At 34.3% G+C, this 12,523-nt stretch overlaps 1 protein-coding gene across 2 annotated transcripts in view; it reads left to right on the top strand.

Moving 5' to 3' along the window:
• The window catches only part of SLK (STE20 like kinase), a 60,147-nt gene that overhangs the window by 30,923 nt on the left and 16,701 nt on the right, over nucleotides 1-12,523 (top strand). Inside the window, exons 5-13 of one of the 2 annotated variants that reach the window (XM_068961339.1) lie at nucleotides 204-276; nucleotides 433-627; nucleotides 1,166-1,247; nucleotides 2,455-2,583; nucleotides 3,191-4,555; nucleotides 6,570-6,700; nucleotides 6,923-7,046; nucleotides 8,481-8,660; nucleotides 11,105-11,197. In XM_068961339.1, coding sequence (XP_068817440.1) covers nucleotides 204-276; nucleotides 433-627; nucleotides 1,166-1,247; nucleotides 2,455-2,583; nucleotides 3,191-4,555; nucleotides 6,570-6,700; nucleotides 6,923-7,046; nucleotides 8,481-8,660; nucleotides 11,105-11,197 — 2,372 coding nt within the window. The remainder of the gene's footprint in view (nucleotides 1-203; nucleotides 277-432; nucleotides 628-1,165; nucleotides 1,248-2,454; nucleotides 2,584-3,190; nucleotides 4,556-6,569; nucleotides 6,701-6,922; nucleotides 7,047-8,480; nucleotides 8,661-11,104; nucleotides 11,198-12,523) is intronic. The other variant, XM_068961340.1, reaches the window with a different exon arrangement.

Raw genomic sequence — 12,523 nt, forward strand, 5'->3', positions numbered from 1 at the left:
CTATGTAGCCTGTCGGCCTCCTCTGTCCATGGGGATGCTCCAGGCAAGAGTACTGGAGTGGGTTGCCACTCCAGTTCTATTTTGCTTACTCTTTAATAACAGTGGTCTTATTAAAGACTTGATATGCTTTTCCCTTAAGTTGAATATAGCAAACTTTGCTTAAAAACTATCAGTAATACTTTTGTATGGTTATTTGTTTCAAGCGGATTTTGGAGTATCAGCTAAAAACACAAGGACAATTCAAAGGAGAGATTCCTTTATTGGCACACCCTATTGGTATGTATCCAGTTTTATGGATTTGCTGCATCAGTTATGTCAGCAGTTATTTTATGTTAATTTTGTCCACGTTTGATTATACCGTCTGTCTTTTATGTGGTTTGTGATCACCATTTTAAGTTAAACGTCTTAATTTTCAATTCTCTGTCTTCATAGGATGGCTCCTGAGGTAGTCATGTGTGAAACATCAAAGGACAGACCCTATGACTACAAAGCTGACGTTTGGTCCCTGGGTATCACTTTAATAGAGATGGCTGAGATAGAACCACCTCATCATGAATTAAATCCAATGAGAGTGCTGCTAAAAATAGCAAAATCTGAGCCCCCTACATTAGCACAGCCATCAAAATGGTAAAATATTCCTAAACAAAACTTTTTCAGAAGCAAAACTTGAAGATTTATTCTTCCAGCTTTCCAAGGGTATTTAAACCTAGGTACATGGTACAAAGGTTGTATGAAATAGAAAACTGATACTGGTGTATTTTCGAGACTTAAGGATCATATAAACTCTTATAATTAACTTTCCCCATCAATTTGAAAATAGCAGTGATTGGAGTTCTACATGAAGAAGTATTTTCTGTGAGAAGCTGAGGCATATATGTGATCTGTATTTGTGGAGTTTAATATAATAGAAGAATTTTTGTGATTTTTAGCTTTCTTATGAACATTTGACTGTATCTCAGTGACTTAAAACTATAAGCCTACTTATATACATGTGACTTGTATTTATAAATGAATGACTTATGAATATTAATATTCTCATGAACTAGTTTTATGTTGAGTTAATACTGTTACATACATGATAGAACTTAACCATGGTTTCTCATAGTTTTGATTTTAATAACAAGAAAATAAAATAGAATGTCATTATTAAAATTTTATTTTGAAGGTCTTCGAATTTTAAGGACTTTCTAAAGAAATGCTTGGAAAAGAATGTGGACTCCAGGTGGACTACATCTCAGCTACTGCAGGTAAAATAGGAGCAGGATGACAGTGGCCGACCATGTGAGTGCTGGAGCATCTCTTGAGGATGAATACAGATTCAGACTCCTTCAGTTTCCCTGTGCAAACGCAGGATACGTGGTAGTAGTTAACATTCACTTTAAAAACACGTGCTCCCCTTACTAAGAGGCATTTATTTAGCTTTTAAGTAATTTCTCCTATGCTTTTCTGATTCAGTTTGTGTTCTTTTCATTTCGTTTAGTTATTTCCACTTTGTCAATCACTTCCATTCGGTTTCTCCATTACTAGAAAACAAGTACTTTGCTGACAGGGGCCGTGAGCTAATTAATTTTTTTTTAGTGTCGCTTACAATGAGGGTAAATGTTCAGTAAATATTGCTAACTTTAAAAAAAAATGGTGTTGAAGTGATTGAATAATTTTGTTTTATAGCAGGACTTGTTTGTAATATTTGAAATAAAATTTTGTCAAACAATAGGAGAGGTAGACAAGTAGAATGACAGATCCTGAAGCAGTTACTAGTAGGTTGAGTTATTGTGCAGCTCCTCCATTATGGTTTTTAGGGTGCTATTTATCTGGAGGGAGAAGCAAGAAACATTGCCTTTCTGTCTATACAAGTATAACCTTGAAATGCATTTTCTCTTGTTTCACTTCCTCCACACTGGAAGGCCTTAGTCTGTACCAAACACTAAGTGCAGAGTATGGAGATGAATAAAATACCTTCTTACTCTTAAAAACATTAGAACTATGTAAAAAAAACAAACAGGTGTTTATAGACAGTTTTAACAGAACTCTAAAGCTTTTTGCAATTATTTTATTGAGGTTTTATATGAGATGTAAGCATACTGTTATTTTTTAAGAACTAGTAATGTATTTGAAACTTGGTTTACTTTTAATTTAGATTTTAGGTTATGAAATTTTCAGACATACAGCAGAGTACATGAAGCTATTACCCAGAAGTAATGTATTACCATTTTTGACATAATTCTTTCAGATTCTTAAAAAACACGTGGAGATAAAGTTGCAGGCCGCCCCTATTCCTGTTCAGTTCCCTTCCCCGCCGTCTTATCCCAGATGTAGTGTCATCTGAAGTTGTTTGTATTTTTCCTATTTACATGTCAGTGTTTTTACCACATAATAATGTGTTTTATATATATGAAACTCACTCCACAAGCATTTCAGTTGTTACTGAGTGTGCTCTTTTTAATGATCAAACAGCATCCTTTTGTGACTGTTGATTCCAACAAACCAATTCGGGAGTTGATCGCAGAGGCGAAGGCTGAAGTCACAGAAGAAGTTGAAGATGGCAAAGAGGAGGATGATGATGAGGAAACAGAAAATTCCCTGGTCAGTATTTAAAAAGGAAGTTGTGTTTTGGCGATTTTCAGAGTTGAGTTATGAGTTACGATTCCATGTATGTCTAAGAATTAATTGATTGGGTTGTTGTTGTTTAGTTGTTAAGTCGTGTCCAACTCTTTGGCAACCCCGTGGACTGTAACCCATGAGGCTTCTCTGTCTGGGATTTCCCAGGCAAGAATACTGGAGTGGGTTGCCATCTCCTCCTCCAAGGGTCTTCCCAACCCACGGATCAAACCTGTGTCTCCTGCATTGGCAGGTGGATTCTTTACTATGGAACTACCAAGGAAGCCTGATTTATTGGGTAGCAATACAAAAACCTTTAATTTAGAGGTGAAGATTTATTAAGTTTGCTCCTTGCTTTCAAGTTTGTGCCTTGCTCTCCATTTTTGTCATATTTATTATGTGAAGATTTGTCAGTTCTTTTAATTATTTTTATAATTTTATCAAATTTTACTGAATAAAAATATTAAATCACTATATATATGAATTCATCTTCTATATATATATATACAGACACATATATATGAAATATTGTTTTGGTCACCATCTTGAAATTAACGTTTTTAACACTAAAACTGTGTAAAATCTTTTTTAGCCAATACCTGCCAGTAAGCGTGCCTCCTCTGACCTGAGTATTGCCAGCTCTGAAGAAGATAAGCTTTCACAAAACGCTTGTATTTTGGAATCCGTCTCGGAAAAAACAGAACGTAATACTTCTGAAGATAAATTTAACAGTAAAATTCTTACTGAAAAACCCACCAGTGATGAACTTGAAAAGATTGGGGTGGGTACTGATGAACATGTTAATGATACTCATTTAGAAGCTATGGCTGAACTTCATAGTAAAGCAGCAGTAATTGAGGAAAATGGAAGAGAAGAGAAGAGACCCAAGCTTGAAAATCTTCCTGATACAGAAGACCATGAGGCAGTGGACATTAATTTCGTCAGTGAAGGAAAGGAAAATAACATAATGATAACTTCAGAAACAAATACTGAGCAGAATCTGAAACCTGAAGAAGAAACAGATCAGGAAAAGCAGCAGATACTTGAAAATAAGTTTATAAAATCTGAAGAAATTGAAGATACTACTGTTCAAGCAATGGATTTAGTTTCTGAAGAGACTGGAGAAAGAGAGGCAGATATTCAGGCAATTGAAAATGAAGTTGAGTTTACAAAGGAAGACTCCCAAGAGAAATTGGGAAAAGATGACAAAACTGAAAAAGACATGATCAGTGACACAAGCAAAGTGATGGGAACAAATGAGGCAGAAGACGTTGCTCAGAGGGCAACTGAGAGCAGTGCTGAGGATGCTCAGCGTAATGATGGGAGAGAAGTGGGTGACGTAGGCCAGACATTAGCGATCAAGTCCACAGAGGGTCCTGAGGCTGGTGGTACTGGGGAAGTTTCTGTTGAAGAAGGAGTTGAAACTAATGAGACAGACAAAAAATCTGTAGACGGGAAAGGTGAGGAACAACTAATCAGCAGTTCAGAGAACCGACTGGAGACCAGTGAGGAAGTCGGGACAAATGAAGTTGAGATTATTGAATCAAGTGGCACCGAAGGAACAGAGGTCAGAAGTGTAGTGACTGATACTGACCAGAAGGCTTTAGAAAGTGAAACTCCGGATGTTCATAAAGCCGCTGCTCAGATGGACGCAGAGCAAAAAGAAATTCCATGTGAAGTGCCAGTTAAAGCAGAACCTCAAGTTATTGCCGCTTCACAGCCCAGTGAACCTCAGCCTGTTCCAATACCCAGTATCAGTATCAATCCTGAAGATGCAGAAAGTAAAGGAGAAGTTTTATCAAAAACTGAAACCATGTTACCAGAATCTGAGAATCAAAAGGAAAATGATACTGATTCGGGCACTGGTTCCACTGCTGATAATAGCAGCATTGACTTGAATCTGTCCATCTCTAGCTTCCTAAGCAAAACTAAAGACAGTGGATCAATATCTTTACAAGTAAGTGTATATGGGTCCGTGTTTGGATTTTTCTTTGTCGTTTTGGCAGTTGAGAGTTTATGTAAAACTGATGACTTTCAAACAAACCAACACTAAATCAGTGTAGTATTAACCCTATAAAATTCAGGGCTATGAGAGCAATCAATTAAAAATAAAACGAGAGATTCTGAATGTAATCATTAAATTTTTGGGTAGTACCTACCTATTTTTGCCAACTCAATATAAATAGTATAATAAATTGCTTACTGGTATTTGGATTTTCCTACTGCACATCTCTTGGTATAATTTTAGCAAGAATCAGAATATTTGAAAGAATAGAGGGCTTGTAAGAATGATCTCTTTGAAGAATGTTTAGGATTTAAATATCCCTTGGTTTACTACTGGCCATGCAGATGACCACTCTTAACTCCTCAGTCATAGCCATTTCTACTGCTGTGTAAATCATTATGGGAAAACCAAACCAAACACTAAAACCCAGAATGCTTGGAGCTGTTACAGCATAATTCTCCAATCTGAGTGTGCTTAAAAAGGTAATCATTAGGAAGAGCTATGTAGAAGTATGGAGTGAGGCCAGAGAATCAGTGTTGTAACAAAAGATCCCATGGAATTCTGACACAAGTGAGCCACAGACTGCTTAGAGACTGGATTGACAGGTGGCAGAAAAGCAGGAACTTAGAACTGGCCTTAGGGATAGGACTCCAGGGCATGACTGATCCGCCTGCCTATGTGCCCCAGATATTACCACATGTATTGCTTAGATGGTCTTCAGTTTTCAGTTTATTTTGTTTCAGTGCCTGAAATTCCATTTTTCTGAAGTTCATTTACAGACTTAATAGTTACAGTTAGCCTTTCCGAAAAAAAAAAGCAAATATTTCTGTGAGAATTAAGGTGACATTAATTGTGGGTGCTTTAGTAGGAACGGAAGAAATGGAAAATTTGGAGGTTACAGGGAGGTAGGTTAATTTTGGAGCATGCCCATTTTAGGTTTTAGAAGATGTCTGGATAGGGTGGCCATAGTCCAGGGCTTAGGGGAGAGCAAGTGTGAGGATACTGGAAACCTAGAGAGTAGAACAGTAAGAGGGTGAAGACTGCAAAGTGCCAAAGACCAACTTAAAAATTCTAATGCCTTTTAAATGTAGTATTTTCACATTCTCCTTTTGATCCCTCTGCTTTCTAACCATTTCCACCTATTACAACTAAGTAATTATCTGTTCTCAGTATTTACATGTTTACCAAGATGTGTTTATAGCAGTGTTACATACTTCTGTTGTTTCTCTTTGCCTTTAAAAAACATTTGGATGCCAGTTGAGGAATGAAGAGTTTGGTATTGATAAAGAATTTCAGGCAGTAGCTAGCTGGCAGATGTGGTACTTTGGGTGGTGTGGTGGAGGTGCTGTCTTTCTAGTAACTCTAAAATCACTTCTCCATCTCTGACCCTGAAATGAAGGAGGGCTGGTGATATTGTTGATTAAATGAATTTTGAATCTCAGTTGTGGCAGTGTTTTAAAGTTATCTGAGAGCCTTTTCAAAATAAAAGCCTCAGCCTTTTCAGACTTGCTGATTTGAATTCTTTTGAGGGATGTGCCCCAGGAATTCATTTTTAATGGCGTTGTGTTTTTGAAACAGAAAAACAGAGGTGTCCGAGAACCTACAAGGTAGAAAGAGGAAGAAAGGATGGTTAACATGTAAAGATTGTACTAATTACTCATTTTTGTGAATTGATCATTACCACTTGTGCCTAATTGTGATGTAGTATAAAAATTATACATGCATATCATCAAAATGCATAATTTCACTTGAAAAAGATTGGTTTCATCTGTAAAGTCATGTGACAATCAGATGAGGTGTATTTGGTATAATTGGTTTCAGAGATGTCTTACTGCTTTCTGTTCAGCTTTGTGTGTGTAGTCTTCATAGCAGTTAGTTCCGTTTCTTGTTTTTGTTTTTTTAAGAAAATGTTTTCCTTCTCTAGTATTCCCCATATAACGCCTAACTAAAGTAAAATCTTCCTCAGGAAACAAGAAGACAAAAGAAAACATTGAAGAAAACACGCAAATTTGTTGTTGATGGTGTAGAAGTAAGTGTAACAACGTCAAAGATAGTTACTGATAGTGACTCCAAGACCGAAGAGTTGAGGTTTCTTAGGTGAGTAGAGAAACAACGTGATTTCAGCTGGTTTTGTGACTTCTCAGGTCTCTGCAGAGTTTGAGAAGAGAGAAATGAGTAGTCTTGGCTAGTTTTGAGTTATGTTTTATTACTTTTCCGTTGGAAGAAAATGTTAGTTTTCAAGTTTTTTCTTGTAAAACATTACTTCAATGGTGTAATTTTTGCTCCTCTTTTTCTATTGTCACCATTAAATTTTATCAGACGTCAGGAACTTCGGGAATTAAGATTTCTTCAAAAAGAAGAACAAAGAGCCCAACAGCAGCTCAATGGCAAACTGCAGCAACAGCGAGAGCAAATTTTCCGACGTTTTGAGCAGGAGATGATGGTAAAGTCTTGGAATTTTGTACCATTTTGTTCATAAAGAAATTTACTGCTTAAAAAAATCACTGCTGGAAGGTTTTATAACTTTGTCTCTGTTTACTAGATTTCTCTGGCTTTGTGATGTGTTTTTGGCCTTTTCTCTTTGGTGTTCTGGATGTTTTCTTTTTCTTTTCTTCCTGTTTTAGGCCATTTGCCTGACTTACAGTATGTTGGGTGTCTTCATTTTTCTTTGATTAAAATCTGTCATGAAAACCTGGAATCATGAAGCTAATAGGTGGTTTGCAAATTTCTATTGCTGGACAACTTTTTATTGCTAAAACTTTACCTCTCAGAATCCAAGATTTTAAGCTACTCTAGAGCAGTTGTTTTCAAAATCGGTTGAGTATTAGAACTTCTTGGGGGATTTTTCAGAATATGTTACTTCTCTGGCTACTAGTTAAGCTTCCACATCCATTTTCACAGCTGCTAGAGAAGTTAGTGCTAACTTGTCAAGGGTAATTGTCACTGAGTCTTTAAATTTTTACTTTGTGTCCAAAGTTGGAAAAGGAATTGTTAACGTGATATAAAATTTCAATAACCTATGTTGAACATCTAGCTTAATGTAGGTTAGAAAAAAGGATCATTTGAAATGTTATAGGATTCATGGTTGATTATAGTTCTTATGTTTTATAATTTTAAGTGGTAAGGATTGTTTTGTGTGAAGTTTGGCATTGCTGATTTCATTTGTTGGGTCCTAACTGAGAATTCCTAAGGAAACAATGAGCTTCTGTTTTCATTGAGTATTTTTGCAGTATATTCTGTTTTTTCAGAACCTTACAAAAACTGTGTTTCTCCTCTCCCCATATTTTCCAAATATTTTGCTTTTTAATTTTTTAAAAGAAAACACTCTTTACAAATAAGTATCTGTGTCTAAAATTGCAGTGTTATTCAAGTATTATATAAACAGGAATCTTGTTGAGAGAATAGCTTTATAATTCTAAAAGGTTTGTTTCAATGAAATAGGATGTTTATTTTAAGACTCTTGATGAGGAAGAGTAATTCTGAAAATGACAAGTAATGGTATGTTTTTAAAGTAGACTTCAAATATGACCTTTGATTTATCAAAAATTGTATAGGAAAAATATTGAAATTTTTCTTACTTTAGTATTTCATAGCAATTGGATATTCTTCTGGATTGTCTATAATTTTTGAATATTCTATACTTATATAATAGAAAAAAGTATTTTCCTTATTAGAAAAAAGTGAAAATGCTCATCTTTTTGAAAAATTTTAAAAACATATTTTAGTGAATTTGACTTGTTCAGTATTGCAGAGGGTACGGATTTTCTCACTAAGTTTAAATGCCAGTTATCAATATGTGCTCTTAGGAAACATTTTCAGTATAATAAGTTGATATGAGCATTCATGTTAAATGATCTTGAGCTACATCATTTTGCAGAGCAAGAAACGACAGTATGACCAGGAGATTGAAAATCTAGAAAAACAGCAGAAGCAGACCATTGAACGTCTAGAGCAGGAACACACAAATCGCTTGCGAGATGAAGCCAAGCGCATTAAAGGTGACCAAGAAAAAGAGCTGTCCAAATTTCAGAATGTGTTGAAGAACCGAAAGAAGGAGGTAAGTGTAACTACCCTTTTCAGCGTACACGTGTTTAAGAAATAAAGAATAATACTTGTTAGTTAAGTGGCACTCATTGTTTTTTTCTTTTTTTTCAGTCTTCCCAGCAGTCATGTAGGGTAGCAGTAAGGCCAGATGTTACCTAGTTTTACTGCCAAGAAAACTGGAGTAGAGAAGGTTTTAATGACCTTTTCAAGTTCACAAACACACATTAAATATCCAGCTAACCCTTGAAACAAGACTTCAAATTGAGTCTAATCCATTTTCCTTGTAACCTATCATTCCTCCTTTATTAATGCAACGTTTAAGTCCTGACATAGTGATGTTTTTTTCAAGAAAACATGCTATGATCTATTTGCAGGTGGCAACAGTATTTTAATTTAGTATTTATTTGCAAATTTAATTCATGCTTAAAAATTATTTTTTCTTGATTATCTTGAGTACCTTTCTCAGATACTGTGTCCAAACAAAAGCTGAATAACCTGAAATTTGAAATAATATCTCCAAGTTTATCAAAGTGTGAGATACTTTGAAGAATCACAGGTGGAAAATATCTGTAAAGTCATTTGACAAGAATGAATTTTTTCATTTTTCCTGAAACTGTTCCATATTGTCATAGAATCTGTTGTGTGGTATTATTTACTATGAAAGATTGTCATTGTTTCAGAAAGCAGATTTACATATTTTATTAATGTGTCTTTTTCTTCTCCAATTAAAATAAAATTAAGAGAAATTTTACATATTAGCAGTTTTGAGAGATAATTTTATAATTTATTCTGATCCTTTAGTGTAGGAGGAGAATTTATCTTTTAATGATATAAAAGACCCCTTGGACAATATTATGATCAGATTTATTAGTTTTGGAGCAAACTAACATCAACCAAACTAGTGAATACATTTTCACTTTTGTTGCATGTCCCCAATACTCAGATTCATTGATTTTAACAGTGAAATGCAGAAAATGGAATATCATATTGCTGAACTTCAGGATCTGGTTTTAAAAGGATAGAATCAAATATTAATCGTACATTCTTTGATTTCTGTAGGTAAAGATGAGTGAAATGGTATATAGCCATTTGATGTGGCTTCCGTTTCTAAAAATTACTGTTTTGTTACTGTTTATTTTATTTCATATAGAATTGCTTTATATACCATGATGTATGACTTTATTGAGACCAAATGTTAATTTTTCTTAAAACCATGGATAGATGGATAGTTTTTATTAAAAGGTTGTTTTCTAATATCAGATTAAATTTTAAAAATTTTGTAGGTAAATATATGATTTAATTTTAGAGATAAAAATGTTTCTAGTTACTGTCTGTTTTGAAGTAGGAGAGGTTTAGCCATTGAACGAGTTTGAGATTGTGATATGCATATTTTAAATAATTATGTATTTTTTTCCTTATTGCTAAACTTCTTGCATTTGGGGAGTCTCTTCTTTTTAATGGTGATTTGGTTTCATGAGAGATTACTGATGGGAAATTTTAAATACACTTGTTAAATCAAAATCAGTCTCTTTCACAGACCATAAATGGCATGTGGTGATTTGGAATCTGGTTGCTTTTGGTGCTTCTACTTATAAACACATGATCGTCTTTCATAGTTGGATTATAGATTTGTTCTTAGGTGGAATACACATCTCGGATTTTGAAGTGTATAAAAGACGGAGCTCTAAAATACACTTTATTTTATAATATACTTTATTTGGTGTAATAAATCATAGCATACTAAACTTATTTTTTGAGGGCTTTATATTACAGATTTTAAAGTTGACAATTGATTTTGGCTTAATTTATCAGCAAAGGAGAATGTTATTCTAATTTAACCCTAAAGTTTTCAAATATGTTCATTTTTATCACACCATGTATAAAATGGTGTTTTATAAAAAAAGAAAACTTAGTGTGCACTTATTTCTCCTTTGTGTTATTCTAAGGCTTACTATTGTTTTTCTTTTGATTTCATTAAGTGGATTTCATTTAGAATTATTTCATTCGTTTTATCAAGCCAATCATGAAATGTTGCAGTTTTATAAATGAATGACGTTAGTTTTCCTTATATCCAGGATATCAAACAGTGTCAGTAGACGACGTCAATAGATACATTTGTAATTTTATGATCTTTCAAGGTCACTTAGGTTTATCACCTTTAGTTCAGCGTCAGTGCTGCAAGTAATTGTTTACTGATCACCTTCGAATTTAAGAGAGAATGATATGTAGGGATAATTAAGCAGCTAATTAACCTTTATATGGTGTAATGTCCCTTTCTGCACTATGATTAAGCATGTTCTATCCTTTCATTCTTTTTCTTCAAACTAACACCTGTGCTAATGCATGTTGAAAGGAACTTTTTAACAGCTTTATCTGACTTGTAGCTTGTCTGCTCACATAAATGCTTGCTGTGGAGAAAGTATTTTTCCCCACCTCCTGCATGCTTATACACTGTAGGTTATAAATGAAGTGGAGAGAGCACCCAAAGAGCTGAGAAAAGAGCTCATGAAACGCAGGAAAGAGGAGCTTGCACAAAGCCAGCATGCTCAGGTAACAGCAGCAGCTTAATGCTACTAAAAACAGAAAGCGGCATTATTCTCACAGCTCAATAAACCATGGTTAAAAGGGTAAATTCTGTACTTATTATATGATGTTGACATCTCCTCAGACAAAGGGTCCCAGGGCATTCTTTATGTAGTACTAAATTCACACTAATGGTGACATTTAAGTTGCTAATATGAAATTAAGTGAAATGTTTGGAAAGCTGACTGCAGATGAAATAAACGTGTATGTTAATGTATAATCCACTGTATTCTTATTTTAATCGTGATGGAAGCTTACATTTTTAAGTGGTAATGTCAATGTTTGATAGAAGACTTTTAGGACAGAAAAATATAGAGGGTGAGTATATAAGCTTTGTGCGTACAAAAAGAATGCATATTAAAAGGCCATTAATTTGGGAAATCCCCTGTTGGCCTAGTGGTTAGGATTCTGGGCTTTCACTACTGTGGCCTGGGTTCAATCCCTGGTTAGGGAAATAAGACTCCACAAGCTGGTAAATGATAATGTTAAATGGTAGATCATACATTTATTACTGTTAAACTCAACAATATAAGCTACTTAAAACCATATTTTAAATATTAAGTATGTTCTTTTTGATTCAGAATCTAGCAGTTACAAAAATAGATAGTTGTTACCTAAGTAAACTTGATTTTAGGTTATGATAAGGCTGAACCTGTTAATGGGTAAATTCTTTACAAAACTAGATAAATTGGTATTTTCAACAGGATTTTCTAGAATTACCTCACATTACTCCATGAGGTCTTTTATACTTGGGATCATCTTTCTTTTAATTAAGTTTGTACTCAGCCTGGAGGCAAAGAGAGAAATGAGCTCAGTTTGTAGTTACAAATGTTAATGAAAGGGAGAAGAGACATGGAATATTTATTATTTGCTGCTTTAAATTGCCTTTTTAATGTGGGTTTTTATATAGTTTAAAAAGTTGGTTCCCAGCCTTTTGAATTTTGTAGATTCATGAAAAGGAATATAGAAACCAACAGAAACCTCTGGGGACCATGACCAGTGCACTGTCATTAAAATTTTTTTTGTTGTTTTTTGTCAAGGCAGGATATTTGAAACTGTTATTTACTTGTCACCATCATTTCAAACTAGGAATTATTTTAACACCATGAAAAATAAGAAAAATATCTTGGAATTTAAAAATTTTAATAAAACTAGGATATTTAAATAAATTTAGTTTTTTTTTTTTCTTCCTGTGAGTCAAAATTTTGTCTTGGCCTCGTATGGGAGTTCCTACAGGCACACCTCTTTTCATTGTTCTTCGCTTCTTTGTGTTTTTGCAGCACTGTGGGTTTT

This window comes from Capricornis sumatraensis, chromosome 23 (genome assembly GCF_032405125.1).
Source record: "Capricornis sumatraensis isolate serow.1 chromosome 23, serow.2, whole genome shotgun sequence".
Taxonomy (NCBI): domain Eukaryota; kingdom Metazoa; phylum Chordata; class Mammalia; order Artiodactyla; family Bovidae; genus Capricornis; species Capricornis sumatraensis.